Raw genomic sequence first — 17169 nt, 5'->3', positions numbered from 1 at the left:
TTAAAAAAGGACTTCTTGTTGTCCTTAATCCGGGAAGCCAGCCCCTGTTCCATCTCTGCCTTGGCCTTCCTAACCATCCCCCTACATCCCCGAGCAACTGCTGAATAGTCCTCCTTAGTGATGACCCCTCCTTTCCACTGGGAAAGGCTGTGCCCTGCTGTTTCTACTGCCTGCCTACTCCCCACCGCTGGTTCGTCTCCCACGGAGCTGCTCCTATGGGAGTTTGGCATGGTAGTAACCACTCTCATGACCCCTCCCACCAGTCTCAGGAGTGTAGAAGTGGAGGGGACAAGCCAGGCTGCAAGGTGCAGCTTTGTCTGTGCATCAGTTTGCATAGTCTCTGCCAGTTTGCAGCACAGTGCACTGCTGGGACAACAGAGGGTGCCTGGGGACAGGGAAGGGCGAGGGAAGGCAGAAGAAATGGTGTCAGTGTCCAGCAAAGCAGCCAGAGGTGTTGGTGTAGGCTGCCCAACAGGGAAGTAGCGCATTTTTCTCACACAGGCAAGGTAGTGCAGCATCTCTTCTGGGATTTCATGGAATCCTGGTTGAGAATCGTTGGCCTAACCTGTGGTTGATGTGCTATACTAGGAAATATGCTACATTAAAAAGATTAAACCCCCTCTGAGTAAAGGGGGAACTTTAACCCAGGTTTTTTACTTCCTGGGCAAGTGGTCTAACCACTCAGCTACTTGGAGGAAGACATTTCTGTGCTTCAGCCCATCATCTCTAGCAGCTAGTCACGGGTTTTTCACTGGCTACAATTTTGTGACTTGTGCACATACACTAGGCATGCATACATACACCTGCCTCAGTAGCCTACTGCCTCATGCGCAGTATACATATGTATGCTTTCATGTCCACAATGCAAGGGTAACAGCATCTAAGTGCCAAAAATGCCATGTATGCAACTGGAAAACTGCCATTTAAGTGCATAAAGGGTAATAGAATTCTACTCTGCAAACCCATCCAAATTTTGCCAATGTGAATAATGAACAAAAATCAGTATAAAGGAAGGCCAAAGAGATTAGTTTTCTCATTTCTAAGTGAAAGAAAAGGGACTTTTCCCTACCCTCCTTTTTAAGACACAAGGGCCAGATCCAATTTAGTCTGAATGGCGCCTAAATGGGACTCGCACAGAATTTGAGTGCCTAAGTTTCAAAGAGCAATCCATTTTGGCTCTGCTCCACAAGACAGTCACAAAAGCAGGACCAAGCAAGTGAATGGAGGTGTTTAAAGTTCAGAATGAGTCAAGAACTTCAGTTCTGGAGAGGGGCAGGAGTTTAGGCACACTCTTGTGCCTTACATTTTTTACTGACTGGCTATAGACATCTCCAGGCTTTCTGGATCACTCTTTGAAGGCACATCCCTCTCCCCATTCTCTGTACAGAGCATCTAGATGCTTAAACTCAGTCCAAATCTTCAGTGGAGCCTACATCTCCCTATTAATGGTAAAGGGATATTGGATATGAAAATATAATCAAACTGGATTCCTCTCTCAGGCCAAGACCCCCAGATTTTAGGCAGTGGGATGCCTAAATGCCTCCAAGACCAAATTTGTTCTGCCCTCTATGGCCTTGAAGTATCCCTTCACAGCACAGCTGGAGAAGAGAAAGTATGTTCAAAATAAATCTGTATGCCAGCTATCTCAGCCCCTTTGGCCCTATTTATTCTTGGCCTCACAATTCCTTCATCAAGTGAACTCCATTCAGAATTGCCAGCTGTACTCCTTGTTTTACACAGATCAGGCATCACTGTAAACTGAGCTGTATATGGAAAATCCTTTGATTTTTTGAATAACTTTTACTTAATGCTGTGCAACAGTGGACACCTAGCAGACTCAAGTACAGCTTTCAATAGCTTTCTTTATGCATTCAATTTCTGAGTTTATTGTATTTCACGTTGTAACAGAGAGCCCTGGGCTCTCTGTTACTTTAAGAGGAAAAGCAGCCCAGCAACGGAGCTCTACAGGTTAGGAAGGGCCAGCAGATGCTGGGTCCCAGGGCAACAGGGTTAATGAGGCACTTAGCAGTCAGCCCCTGACCGGATGTAGGAGGGGCCCTGAGAGCATATAAACCCAAGGCTGGGGCTGGCAGGGGAGTCTCGGCCCAGGCAAGCCACTCAAGGATGCTGGCCAGTGGTGGATTTACCGTGAACCAAACCGTGCAGTAGCACAGGACCCCCAATGACTGGGGGGAGGGAGGGGGCAGCAGCCCCCAGTCTCCAGCCAGGGAGCCTCCTGCATTTTGTTTGTGGTCCTTCCTCCTGCCCAGCAGGTTGTAGGCTTTTTCAGCAGGTCTGGCCGGAAATTGCAGCCACTGTCCCTTTCCTGTGGCCAGTATGCTGCACTAATTCCCCCGTGGATGTGCCGTGGGGTGGGGCCCTGCATCCTGCTTGGATCAAAAAGCCCCACTATCTGTAAATCCGCCACTGATGCAGCACTGTTTCACTGCCTACAGGAACCAGGAGGCTCAGAGAACCTGCCAGGTACCCTGGCTAGGAGGCATGCTATTCTTGGGGTAAAGGTTTCCTCTCTTAAAGGGGAAGAGGGCTGTTTCCCTTGTTTATGTTACAACCCTGAGGCTTATGATTTACATTACTCTTTCTACTGGTGGTTTGGGATGAGGCTGGAAGGGGAGGCACAGAGGCCTCATTAGTGCCCAGAGGGCATTTGACTGTCTTGAGCCCTGCTGGGGGCAGGCTCAAGCACACAGTCGCAAGCACACAGTCGCACAGGGGCCAAGTACCAGAGAGTGTGCAACTACACAGGGGTCTGAGGCCTCGCAGACAGGGACCAGGGGCCCAGTGACAGAAGGGACAAACAGAGCCAGAGCCTCAAAGCTAAGTCCAATCCAGTAGGCCCAGGCTAAAGGGGCAAAGGTTGAGGAGGCCAAAGCTCCACAGAAGGAACAATGTTTCTACAAGACCTGTGAGGTATAGGGAGTGGTAAAGGGGAGGATTTGGAACCACACAATTAGGCCTTAAGGGCTTGGGTGCCCTGTGCTGCATATGAAAACTATGAAAGCTTGGACAGTGTCTCTTGCACAAAAATACAAGACAATGGCTGCAGCAAGACTGGGTTGAGGTAACAAGACTGCCACAAGAAAATCAAACTCCACTAATGAATTGCAACCCATTAGGTGTAAGAGTGGAGTGCTTGTGTTACCCAATACCAGACCCATGCCGTAAGATAATAATAGTCATAACAGTCTTCAGCCTGCCACCACACCTGAGAAGTGATGGTTATAAGTATTGGCACAGACCTAACACACTCACAAGACTCAGAGCAAGTCAGAAAAAGAAACCTACAAACTACATCTACATATCAATTAAGCTAAGTTTCACTAAAGAAAACAAAAGAACTAAAATATCCACTTAAAAGGAAAGCCTGTAAGAAACAAGAATAAGCCAAGGTGCATTGAAAACGTGACTAAATATATCCTGGTTAACACGTTCCCCCTTTGATTATGACCTATTTCTCAAAGCAAACATCTAATATCTGTCTAAAGTTTTATGCACAAGTTAGTCTACTAACTTCATTTAGCCCCAAACTCACTCACCTTTATTGTCCCCCGTGGCCTTTGATCCTCACCTTGCATTTGCAGAATAGGTGGTCAGTCTCTAAATGCTTACTGTGCTAAACCAGTGTGTATTCTCCTGAAACTCACACCTATTGTATCCAATGGTCTCTGATCTTCACTATGTGCATGAGCCGTTTGATGCACCTATATATTAGGCTCCAACATTACAACAAACTACTGTAAAATAGTATTCTGTGATCAACTTCCTAAAGGTATGTTCAATCAATACCCTATTTGATTCCAAACTGATCAAAAGCTTGCAAACTTAAACAGGATACAATTGTAATATGTTAATTCTAGCCTTGCCTGCTTTTTACGGAATTCAATTAACCAACTCTCAAGAAGGAATACTTTGAAGCTATACAACTAAAACAGTATAAAAAACAAGACAGAACTGTCAGCAAGGTGTGTGCAGTCCAGGAAAGACCCAAGAAGCCGTCCTGTACCACCCAGACGAAAGTGAAAGATCCACACTGTGAGGCTGTACAAGAACTGCTTCCTGCCTGCACTGGGTAAAGATCTCTGTACAGCTAAGATAATACTAAGGACTGATAGCTCATTTGATATTGGGAAAGGGTCTTTTTCTGCCATTTAGTTTTGTAACTTGTTGGTAGTTATTAAAGCAAGCCTTTCTGCTATTCATCAACTGAGTGTTGTGTCAATTCATAAAGCAGTAGGTTCAAAATTTGGTTTCTAAGTGCAACACCCTGTTGGGCACAGTTGACTACAGAGGACTAGTAGGGTGCTGGGGACCCTAGTGGGACTGAGGCCTAGCAAAGGCCTGTGGGCAGCCTCCCTATATATAATCAATTACATCAAGGCATGGCAGGTGAGACAGGAAGATAAGCTTTTTTAATAAGTGAACCCCCAGCACCCCCCCTTTATTTTTTTTAATAACTGTACCCCCCCGGGGGGGTGGGGAGGGTGACAAGCGGCTAGACACCACGCAGGGGAGGGAACGGCTGCCAAGCAGCGGAAGTACAGTGTCTGTGCAGCCCTGCTCTTGGCCTGCCCCAGCCCTGCTCCTGTGAGGCAGAGGCACAGGGTGGCAACACTAGGTCCCCTCCCACCCCCACGTACCTCCTGGGACCTTTCAAAGTACCTCTAGGGGTATGTGTACCCCCAGTTGACAACCCCTGCCCTAGAGGCAGAGCAGGGCACAGTTGCATAGCCACCGCAGGGCATCACAGCCACCCTGGGACCCCAACTTATTACACACATACAGAATAAAATAAGTTATAAACTCTCTATTGCTATCTCTGATAGTAAACTGGAAACAATTCAGACAAAAAAGCAAAGAAACAGATGTTCAATCATATTCTTTTTTTTTTTTTAGATTTCATACATTTCACCAGAGAATGTGGTTTTTGATTTCTTCTAACACAGCAGGTAAGGAATTAGTTACTGAGATTGTGAAATGCCTGAATTCCTACCATCCAACAGCCTCTGCTCAATTTATCCTTTAGCTCTTTGGAAAAGAATAGAAATATTTTTTGTAGGTTGGTTCTTGTAATTCTCAGCTATCCACTGTAACATGAAACTTCTGATTCTCTAGTCTCCTTATGAAATGAAACTTCAGTCTTAATATTCTTGTCCATTTCTTTAACTCTGAGTTAAGCTAGATCAGGAATGCTCAGCTCCCAGGCCAGATCTGTGGACCTGCATGCTTAGATAGGGCCCACATGACAGTGTGGGTCATGTGGAGCAGCACAACGTCCTGGGGCCCTGATCCCAATGTGTGGAAGCAGGCAGAGGTGGCACAAGGCCCCAAAGCCCCAGTGCTGGTGCATGGGGCCAGGTGGGGGTGATACAGGGCCCTGGAGCCACAATCCTGGTACAGATGCTTCATAGATTGTTAGTTTTGCATGAAATGCAACGGTTAATGCATGCCAGTGTGTTGTTTGCCCTGCTAGCCACAGCATTGCACTGCTGGCTTATGTTCATGCAATGGTTGATCACTACCCCTAGGTCCCTTTCAGCCGTGGTGAAAGTCAAATTGTTGCCATCGAGCCTGTAGGTATGTTGGGGATTGTTTGCCCCCAGATGGAGCACCTTACATTTCTGAGTGTTGAGCTTCATCTGGTTCCGGTCTGCCCAACTCTCCAGCCTGTCCAGGTCTGCCTGTATCTGCAACCTATCTTCTGGCACCATAACTTAGTGTCGTCTGCAAACTTGGCCAGTGAGCTTTTCACCCCATCTAAATCACTGATAAAGATGTTGAAAAGCACCGGTTCATGCACAGACCCAAGGGACATGACTGGCCTCTTCTCCCCAGGGCGACAGATCCATTCATGAGAACTATATGGATCCTACAATTCAGCCAGTTTTCCACCCACTGAACTGCTGAGCAGTTAAGCCCACAATCTTCCAATTTTTCCACAAGGATATCATGGGATACTAGATCAAAAACCTTTTGGAAGTCTAGGTATACAACATCTACCACGTCTCCCATCTCCAGGTGCTGAGAGACCTGTTCGTAGAAGGAGATGAGATTGGTAAGACAAGACCTACCTACAAGAAAGCCATGCTAGCTGTTGTTCAGAATCTTACCCTCAACAAGCGTATCGCACATAGATTCTTTAATGAGTTTTTCCAGGACTTTCCCTGGGATGGAGGTTAGGCTGACTGGCCTATAGTTGCCTGGGTCCTTCCTCTTCCCCTTCTTGAAGATGGGCACAATGTTGGCCCTCTTCCAAACCTCAGGGATCCCCCCTGTGCACCACGATTTCTGAAACAGTTTTGCTAGGGGTTCTGCAGTGACCTCAGCCAGATCCTTCAGCACCCTCGGATGAAGTCCATCTGGTCCTGCTGACTTATAAATGTCTAGCTTTTCTAGATGGTTTTGCATCAGCTCAGCATCCACAGTGGGAAGGCTATCATTCCCATTGTGCCACCTGTGATCCTTATCTTGTCTTTTCCCTTGGTCCGGTGAAATACCGAAGCAAAGTGGGCATTCAGGAGTTCAGTTTTTTCCTGAGTGTCTGTTACCAGCTGTCCCGAGGTGTTAAGCAGGGGCCCTACACTTCCCACAGAAGGAAAACAACACTTGCAGTGGCGGGACATTTAACAATGCCCTTGTCCTCCTGCTTTACCTGTAGATTAGGGTGTTCTTCCTGTTTTGGAGCAACATTCCTTGTACCTGTGTGACAGGGTTGGTCATGTAGTTTTAGAAGTAGATCAGACAAGTGCTTGTATGACATGGTTTGGATAGGAATGATTCTGCCTTGAGCAGAGGGTTGGATTACATAACTTCCTAAAATCCCTTTCCACTTTACTTTTCTATGATTCTGTGAAATGTTAGTTATAGTTAACTGGAAACTGTTTATAAATACAGTACTGTTAAATATTCCATTTTTCTGATGGAGTGATTGTTCTCCTGGCAGTGACTAACTCATGGCTTTGTTATTTAAATGAAGCCCCTGTAGCGGATACATTTCAGGGATGGCGGAAGAGATCTTAACAAATATAGTTTGTAGCAATCCCATACACTTCTTGAATACTTGCAGATCTCCAGTGAAACCTGTTATAAAATTCCAGTTACCAATAGCCTTTTCTATAAGTCAATTTTACCTTCACATGCTTAAAGCTGCACCTACATAGCTGTACTATGGTCGTCACGTACATTTTGGATTCCATGTAGTTAACTCAAGCTGCACATCCTTACTGAGCATGCTCAGTGGCTCCACTATTGTTACATGCTCTCCTGGGTGGAACAGAACTGCTCAGACATGCATGTAAGGGTAAGTCCCAAAATGTAGTCCCTAGACCCTTCCCCAGTGGGGCAGAAACTATCCCAATAAATTCTAAGGTTCAGTAGACCAGTTTCAAGAGGGGAGTTGGAGATTACTCTGAGAAATGCCTACTCCAAGTGCCCTAACCACTAGCCTACAAGGTAGGGAAGGACTACATCGGGGTGGGCAAAATATGCTCCATGGGCTGGAACTGGCCCACCAAGGAATTTTTCTGTGGCCCACAACAGGTCCCTTGGCCCTGCCCAGCACAGCTGCAGGGGGCAGCTTAGGCTGTGACACATGCAGGTGGTCCTGCTGCCCCTGTGTATACAGTGCGGCTATGGTGGTGCGATGGCCAGAGACTCTGCTTCTTAGCAGCCCACCAGCAGCAGCTCCTTCCAGCTGCCACTCCTAGTGTCACTGCTGCTGCTGGCCCTGGCCCTGCTGCCTGGGCACCCCGGCCAGTCCACCCCGTACCCACCGCTGGGACCACAGATGGAGAGGGCAGGCAGGGAGTGACACCCTGGAAAAGGATGGGTGGGCCGGGGCCAGGGCATGGGGCCAGGGCAGAGCCACGAAGCACTCCCTGCATAGTGTTTTGTGACCAGCCCAAACCAGGAGGGAGGCAAAGCACACACCCATGACCTAGCCCTTGCTGCCCCTATCCCAGCACAGGTGTATATGGGCAGCCCCCATACAGCATGGCTGCAGAGCAGTGCAGCCTGGCAGCACAGGGCAGGCCTGATGCATCATGACCAGATTAGGGCATCACCTGACCCAAAAGGGGCAGCAATCCGGGTCATATAAACCCATCATCTGGAGGAAGGCAGCTGTCAGGACCAGTGCAATCCGGGTCATATAAACCCATCATCTGGAGGAAGGCAGCTGTCAGGACCAGTGCATTACAGGGAACAGAGCTTTCAGGAGAGAGGGGCTGCAAGAGACACCCTGGCAGGCACCAAAATGCACTGAAGGTGGAGGTGGGAGCTCAAGAGAGGGGGTTGGCCAATTATGTTTTATCTAGAGCGGGGGGGGGGTTTGTTTTAAAGCAGTTGCTTGCCTTTTTGTTCTGGTTTATAGTGGTGGACCAGGTATGGCTATAAGGGGTGAAGAGGAGGTCACAGGGGTGCCTGAGGAGCATGGCAAGCTTTCAGCCCTGCCAGACACAGGGGTGTAAGAAAGCCAAAGCCCAAGTCAGAAATGGGCAAGAACAGGGCCGGAGGACCCAGAGCCCAAGAAGGGGCAGGACTGGGGATGGAGCCCAGAAATCAAAGTCTGACACTGTGGGCCAAGGCTGAGAGGGGCATAGCCAGAGAAAAAGGACCAGAGCCAGAAAGGCCAACAAAGGTCTAGAAGCCCAAAAAGACAAAGCACTGTGGTGGGGTGTATGATCTGTAAGGCATGGGAGTAGCTATGGGGGCAGACTAAAGCCATGAATAGTCCTTAACATGTCTGGTGTCCTAAGGCATCAACAGGGATGGAAGAGCTGTGATGGACTGGCTGAAGGCAGACTGGCAGTGGACTGGATTCACTCTGGGCCCCTAGAGCAGCCTCCCAATCCTTTTTTGAACATCAAGGTGTGGCAGGTGAGAAATAGGGTAGGGCACCCCAAGAGATAAGAGTGAGCAGGAGCCCTGTGTCCACCAGGGAATGCTACCACACCATTGGGCACAGGTCTTGTTACGCTGGCAAAAATTACCAATTTGTTGCTATGCATTTGCCAGTGGCATGTCAAGATGAAATAAGATTTAGCCCAAATGTCTGTCTGTGGCTTACTAATGACATATTGCTAGCCTGTTATCAAATCCAGAAGATTTTCAGGTAATTGTCTTCCTGGTTCCAAAATCTCAATATGCTTACATGCTTCATATTCATTAACCAGCTTCCTCAAATGACAAATTCTGTGGTTATGACCTGGTGATGCTTCACAATATTTTAATCACCACTTCCCCAAAAATCCCAAACCCTTACCTAGAAAACATATCAACAGATAATATGACTGAGAGGCCATCGAGCCTGAAAACGTAAGATACTTGTGACAAAAAACAACTTCCTTTTATTGCATTAATCTGTGTAGTGTCATAGCTTTTCTTTCCAGTAGTGATTGGAGGTATGTGAGTGCCATACCACACTCATACAACATACTTCAGTGAGTATGACAGCCATAACTGCACATTATACTGGATGCGTCTATACGAGACGCTTAATGAGCAGTATCCTAATAACACTGCACAATAACGTGCCAGACAAAAACCGTGCTAATATGCTACTGTGCAATAAAGCATCACAAACCGACCCGTGTGTTGGGACTACTCCACAGTAGTGCAAACTATTGCAAGAAGCACAGCAGCATAACTTAGTACTTCATTATGCAAGTATTAAATTAAATGTACAGTAACTAGAGAAGTAGGGTTGGAAGGCACCTCCAGTGGTCATGGAGTCCAACCTCTTCCTAAAGCAATATCATCCCTATCCAAACCATCCTATATAATCCAAAATCTAAACTCTACCCAAGCCTATCCTCAGCCCTAACACAACACAGACATAACACCCTAATCTGCAACAGGTAAACCAGGGGAACCACAGCAGCCAACATCCTGCTTCTATGAAATGTTGTCAACACATGCTCAAGAGATCCCAGGAAGAGGGCCATCCCCCGCACTACAGAAGGCAAAAACCCTCAGTCCATACCAATCTGACCATATGGTAAAATTCCTTCCTAATACCAAATATGGTGATCAGTCTGGCCCTGAGTGGAGGGGCAAGACCCTCCAGCCAGGAACGTCTGGCTTTGGTCCCAGTAGGAGCATTGGCACATACCAAAGTCCCCAGCCTTGGCTGTAGCCATCACCTAAGGAAGGCTTAAAACCACTCTTGACAAATGTAGCAGAAAGGGGCGGAGGGGACAACCAGTAAAACCCAGAAGCATGGGAAATACCCACAGTAGAACACAGACATAGCTACTCCTAGATCATCCACAAGCAGTGGCTCTTTAACCTCTTCTTCCAGTGATGCAGAGTCCACAACTTCCCTAGATATCTATGGATCGTGACAAGATTAGACATCTATTCCACTGCCTCGCTGTTCTAACAGTGAAGATTTTTTTCCAGATATCCAATCTAAACTTACTTTGCAACTTCAAGCCATTGTAACTTCATGACAGAAAAGGTATCTGTCCTTTTTTAAAGCGCTGCCATCCAGCCAGATGTCACCCATTTTATATATGTGTTTTTTGATTATTCCTCCAAAGGTGTCGCACCTTGTATTTGTCTGCCCTGATCTTCATCCTGTTAACTGTAGCCCAACTTTCCAATCTGCAAACAGCTGAGTTAAACTGCAATAGGGAGGGGCAGGCTGACTATTAAGCCCAAGAGGAAAAACCTGTGCCTGACTGGGGAGTCACCTGACCAGAAGGAGCAGTGCTCCAGAGTATGTAAGCCCAGCAACAGAAGCAAGGTGGGTAGTCTGACCCCAGCATGGTGTAGGGAGCAGAGCTCCCAGGGAGTGAGGGGCTGAAAGAGGCAGCTTGGCAAGCACCTAAGCCACCCACAGGAGCTGGGAGGTGAGAGCCCACAGGGAGGTAGGGCTTGCTGGAAGGCACAAACCCAGAGGTGGGGAAGATTTTGTTGAAAGGGGTCATTGGTATTTGTGTTACATTTAAGTTGGAACCAGAGGACTGGATTGTGGCTACAGGAGCAACATGGAGACCACAGGGGTGCCCAAGAGGAACTCTGCATAGAGTGCTATAGAGGTCAGGGACCATAAGGGGGCTGAACAGCAGCAGAACTGCATCTGGGTTGGGGACCCAGGAGGCTGAGGGGTACATAAGCAGCCTGGCTCAATTCAGGGTCCCTGGGGGCTGAGATTTAAGAAAAGCAGCCTTGTCTGGTTCTGGGACCCCAGGGGTCAAGCACTTCATAAGCAGCTTAACACCTTATCTGTCCAGGTATGAGCTCCCTGCAACTTACAGATTAAACTAAGCAGGTTTGGTCTGGAGCTGGATGCTTTAATGCCTCACTATAAGACTAGCTTAAAGGACAGTCCAATATGTGTGACTGTGGTGATGCACCACAGAGGGCTGACCACCTGCTCATGTGTGCAGCATACCCATGCACTCAGGATGCAGGATCTGACAAGGGTCAATGATAAAGCAGTTGAGTGGCTCTACCACATTAATGGTATATAGAGGGGGAAATGAAATATATGAGAGAAGGTGGACAAGATCGAAGATAGATGATCCCCTAGTTGTATCCTTCATTTTCTGGAAGATGAAGTTGTCCTTCACACAAGTTAGGAACCAACTTGACTTTTTAGGTTTGGCTGCATTGTTTTTTTTAGTGGATATCCAGAAAATTGAAGTCTCCCATCAGTATCATCCCATAGCTTTTGGATAGATTTGTTACCTGCCTTAAGAATGCCTTATCCATCTCCTCTTTCTGATTTGGTGGCCCATAATAAATCCCCACCAATATATCAGTGCTGCATCTTTCACTTTGTTGCCAGCTTTGGCCATTTTCAAGGGGCCTAGTGGCTAAGCTGCAGAAGTGCTGCTAAGCACAAAGCCTAAAATCTGTTTCCGAGTGACAGCAGTTTGAACCACTGCAGATGTGACAACTAACTTGGTCAGCAAGTAGAAGAAACCATCGAACACAATTAAACAAAGCACAAGGCCTAACTGAAGATAAGAGAAGACCATACATTAAATAATCCATATGTGCTATACCATAGCTTTACCTTAAAATAGTAGTAGTAGTAATTGATGTAACCAAATGTATTAGATGTTATTTTCCTATAACAGATATATTGTTGTTAACACGCTTACATAATTTGTAAAAACAAAAAAAGCCTGTCTGATAAGACCATATAGTAAGGTAAAGAAGAAACAGGAACAGCATTCCACAATGGGGAAGGAAAGGAGATAAGAAACCCTCCTTCTTTCCCAAGGATATAAATCCCAACCAACCAACTGACACCTTCCAAGTCCACAAGAGATCTGGTTCAGTCCAGTTCCAAAAGTTTCAGTGAAACAAAGACATTTAAATAAAACCAAATCAGGGGTCATTTATTAGAATATTAAAGCCAGCCACCTATAAATATTGGGTATAGGCTGGATGTAAATTTGGAGAGCTCAGCAAATTCAAGACCTGTTGCCAATCTGCATGCCACCCTCCTCCCATCTCTCAAGTCTCCCCAGCCAGCATAGATTAGAATCTATGCTGTGCTGTTGTGGGTACCCAGATAAATTTTGCGATTAATGTTTGTTCTCATGTTTTAAGATGCAAGCAAATAAAAGGCTGGGCTATAGGCCTGTGTCCTTTCTCCTTTAATAAAGGTATCTGAGTTTGCATACTGCTTAACATCAAGGCACTACTGACAATACAATGAATAAGAATAACAATGCTGGACTGGGGCAGCTTCAGTTTATAAGACCCTAAAGTTAATACAGTACTTTGCTTAGACAGTTCACATGAATTTGTTTAGAACTATTTACATAAAGAGTAACATTAGTACATAATTCGTATTGTCAAACTCACTTAGTGTGCAAGGTAAGAATTTCTACATTCCACAAATCGCACGATAAAAGGAAGTAGGCAGGTAGCTAAAGATCAAAGCATCTCATGTGACACCCAAAATGCTTCTGCATACCTGGCCGGCACAAATCCCCGTGCTGTTCTTTTTCACTGGCATACACTTCCATACACCAAGCGTGGTATGCAAACGAAAAAAGATCTTCTATCTTCGAAGGAGGGCGAATGGCATTGTTCAGTCGCTTAAGCCACTCCTGACACTGCTCAAACGTAGAGAACTGACACCTGTTCCAGAATCAAACATACCTTTATTAATTTTCAGTCAAAGTTAATTGGGTCTTAAACTGTGATGAACAGCTAGCTTCAATGTAAAACAAAGATAAGAATAAGCATCTCGTCGGTAATTATTTCAGCTGCTGCTACATACGTTTTACTGGAAAGTAAAAAAAAAGTCATGTATTGATGTTATAATTATTAATATAACAATATTTCCCATTTCTTTTGTATGCATCTCTGACATTCTCCAGGGGCAAACATCAAGGAAAAAAAATCTCCATCATTCCAAAGACAGGGATTAAAACAAATGGCCCTGGATCCTTGACAGTGCGTCTCAACCAAAAATATATCACATATGAAATTACATGTATGGCGAGCCTAATCTTGGAATTAACAAATAAACCAAGAGACTCTTGTCCTTGTCACTCAAGTCCACACAATCAGCAAGGTGCTTATGCATGCGTTCAATTTAAAATACATGAGCAGTCCTACCGACTTCAATGACACTGTTCATGTCCACAAAAATAGGAATGTGTTTAAGTGTCTTATTGAATTCAAGGCATCAAAGAGGAGTCATATTACACATATTATAATGCATTAATGATATTCCTACAAACAATAATACCTCAGTAATATTGAAGCTATCCCTCGATATGAGTGATGCCTGTAAAGACGGAGGGGGGACTTACTGGTGAGTTTTAACGTGCTGAGGAATCCAATCCATGCTCTGCAAGTTTTTTCCACAGATATGATGAGTGGTGCCTTGGGGGAAGCACAACTGTTGGCCATGATGTTGTGTGCTTTCCTTCTTCCTCTGCCGTTTCTCAGCTTCCTGAGCAAGATGATTCTCTTCAAAAGTGGGCTGTAGCTTGATGTATGATGCGGCACCATTGAGACCTGTTACCAGCCAGCATTTCCCAATTTGTAGGGTTCATGCCACCCTTCTTAAGGTATGCTTTTTTCAGGGTGTCCTTGTAGCATTTCCTCTGTCCTCCGTGGGAAGACGACTTGCTTCGGGACGCAAGTGTGTCAGCCATCCGCACACAGTGGCCAGCCCAGAAGAGTTGATGTTTCATGATCTTTGCCTTGATACTGGCTATATTAAGCTGCAGAGAGGATGCTGGCATTGGTGCAGTGGTCTTCCCACCTAATGCAAAGGATCTTCCTGAGGCAAAGCTGATGGAACCATTCCAGGCACTTAAGATCGCTTCAGTATGTCACCTGCATCTCACACCCATAAAGGAGTGTGGGGATAACCACTGCATTGTAGACGAGGATCTTAGTTTCCATCTGCAGATCTTGGTCAGCAAAGACATGGCGAAACAGCTTACTGAAGGATACACCAGCAGAACAAATCCTATGTTTGATTTCTACATCAAGACTGACTGATTGGAGAGATGGTTGCCAAGGTATGAGAAATGCTTGATGTTTTCCAGGGGTTCTCTACTAGTGGCAATTTTTGAGGAGAGGGGGGCAGCTTGTGCTAGGGCAGGCTGATGTAGCAACTTGGTCTTCCCAATGTTAAGTGAGAGTCCCAGCCTGTGATAGGCCAGAGAGAATGTCAAGTGTACACTGCAAATCAGTCTTAGTGTGTGCGAGGATAACAGAGTCATCAACATATTGAAGGTCGGTGATGCCAATCTTGGTAACTTTCATTTTGCTGGAGGCACCACAGTTTGAAAAGCTGTCCATCCAATCAATACTTAATCCAAATTCTGGGACAAAGGTGGTCATGGATGAGCAAAATAGATGGAAAAAAGGATTGGGGCGATGATGCAGCCCTGCTTGACACCAGTATGGATGGTAAATGGGTTTGTCTCTGATCCATTGCAAAGGACTGTGGCAATCATCCCATCATGGAATAGTCTGAGGACACTGATGAACTTCAGTGGACAACCAAACCTAGCCAGCACCTTCCATAAGGCGTCATGATTATTCTAGTTGAAGGCCTTGGTTAGGTCAATGAATGCCATAAACAGCTCCTGGTCCTGCTCTCTACGCATCTCCTGGATCCGTCATGCAACAAGAATCATGTCAGTGGTACCCCAAGATGGTCTAAAAGCCAGACTAAGATTCTGGAAGGACATCTTCAGCAAGGTGGAGGAGGTGATTCAGCAGGATACGAGTAAGAATCTTCCCAGCAATGGAGAGGAGGTCAATACCTTGGTAGTTCCCACACAGATTTGTCCCCTTTCTTGAAGATGGTCACAATGTTAGTGTTCTTTAAGTTGGTGGAACTTTCTTGTTAACTCATATTTTGATGAGAAGTTGGTGAATTTTTGGCACTAGTGCTGTTCCATCAGCTTTGAAGACCTCTGCACGGATGTCATCTGGGTCTGGCACCTTTTTGTTCTTGGTCTGAGCAATGGCATGCAAGACTTGCTTGAAGGATACTGGACTAGCAAGATGTTCTATTACTGGGTGTTGAAGGATGGACTCAATGGTGGCAGCTGAGACCTCAGATTCATGGTTGAAGTGCTCCTGCCAGAGTTGCTTGATCAATACACTGTCTGTGAGAAGGTTAGAACCGTCCTGGGATTCCAAAAGGGCTGGGTCATTGGATTGTGGCCCATGGATGGCTTTTATTGTTTGAAAGAAGCTTCCTATGTCACACTGGTCAGCAAAACTCTGGATCTCCATGGCCTTCACTTGCCACCACTTGTTCTTGATGTCCTGTAGCCTCCTCTGAACTACAGCTTTAAGCCAGTGGTAAGCCTCTCATTTTTGCTGGTTAGAGGGTTCATTTTGCCAGCTACAAAGAGCACTCTTCTGATGGTTAAGTGTTAGGATTTTCTCATCATTCTCATCAAATCAATCTTGGAGACAGCAAGCAGAGTATCCAATTGATTCAACACATGCCTTGTGAATAACATTCTTAAGCTCCTCCCAATGTGCCTGGATGTCCTTAATGTCATCAGATAGGTCAGAGAGCTTCTCACTAAGGCATTACTGAAGAGCCTCACATCTAGCTTGGTCTTGGAGTGCCTTGATGTTAAATCTCTTCCACATTCCTTTTGGTTGCTTACAGCATTGTGGTGCAAGCTGGAGATCAATCACGGATATGACTAAATGGTGATCTGTCTAGCAGTCATCTGCACCTCTCAGAACTCAGGTGATATGGACATCGGTACGATCACGGGTTCTGATAAGAGCACCACTAAAAGTGAAGGTGGCCGTGGCTGTGGCCCTGGCCCTCCACGTGCCAGGTGTTGTGCAGATGGGGCTGCAGTCCCCCAGTGCCATGGGCTGGGGCTGGGGGAAGGAATGGGTTCTGTGCCAGCCCTGGCTGCCCACCTGCACCACTGCCAGCCCCAGTGGGGTGGGGCTATCCCATCCCATCCCAGCAGTGCTGGTGGCAATGGTCACCTGCAGATGGCAGGGAGCAGGAGCATAACCACCCATGGGGCCTCCTGGCAGCAGCCGGCCCTGGGAAGCTGCTGCTGCTGCCCACAGGGAAGAAGACAGTTGAGCTAGTTTGGGGCTGCCCAGCTAGGCAGTGCCTGGGACCTTCACAGTCGCAGGCAGCTTCCTGCATGGCTCTGCTCTTCTCTGCAGTGCTGAGTCATACACAATGGGCTGCAGAGGCCCCATGGGAGGGAAGCATGGCGGAGAGCAGAAGCCTGAAGCAGGCAGTGCACAGCCCCTGCCCCACACACAGATGTGGAGGCATGGGTCCCCCATGCCCCCTGGGAGTGCACATCACAGTGGGGAGCAGCGCCCCCCTCAGCCCACAGCAGACAGCCGGCAGGGGAAGGAGCTGGGCTATGCTCTGCTGCAGCAGTTACTGCCTCCTGCCAAGGGCAGGGGGCTGTGAACTTGGGTCCCCGGCCCCACAGCCCTGGCAGCTGGGATCCCCCGCTGGCAGGGCTGGGGAAGCAGGAACTGTGGGTGGGGGGCGAGAGGCACCAGCAGGGCTGGGGGATTGTGGAGGGGAGTAAGGGACAGGAGCAGGGTTGGGGGTGTTGCACGGAGGGGAGGAGTGAGGGGTACAAGGAAGGCCAGGAGGTGGTTGGGGGGGGCGGGGGAAGTTCTTTGTAAATTCAGATTAGATTTGGT

General features: G+C 47.0%; 1 protein-coding gene across 4 annotated transcripts in view; it reads right to left on the bottom strand.

Annotated features, from left to right (window-relative positions):
* MTMR3 (myotubularin related protein 3) overlaps positions 1–17169 on the bottom strand; it is a 119557-nt gene that overhangs the window by 67199 nt on the left and 35189 nt on the right. For all 4 annotated transcript variants that reach the window (XM_019506732.1, XM_019506733.1, XM_019506735.1 and 1 more), the window contains exon 6: positions 12956–13122. In XM_019506732.1, the coding sequence (XP_019362277.1) occupies positions 12956–13122 (167 nt within the window). The remainder of the gene's footprint in view (positions 1–12955; positions 13123–17169) is intronic.

Source organism: Gavialis gangeticus, unplaced genomic scaffold (assembly GCF_001723915.1).
Source record: "Gavialis gangeticus isolate Ggan-Ray unplaced genomic scaffold, GavGan_comp1, whole genome shotgun sequence".
NCBI lineage: Eukaryota > Metazoa > Chordata > Crocodylia > Gavialidae > Gavialis > Gavialis gangeticus.
The sequence above is the reverse complement of the archived record's forward strand: the minus strand, read 5'-3'. Positions and strand labels throughout refer to the sequence as shown.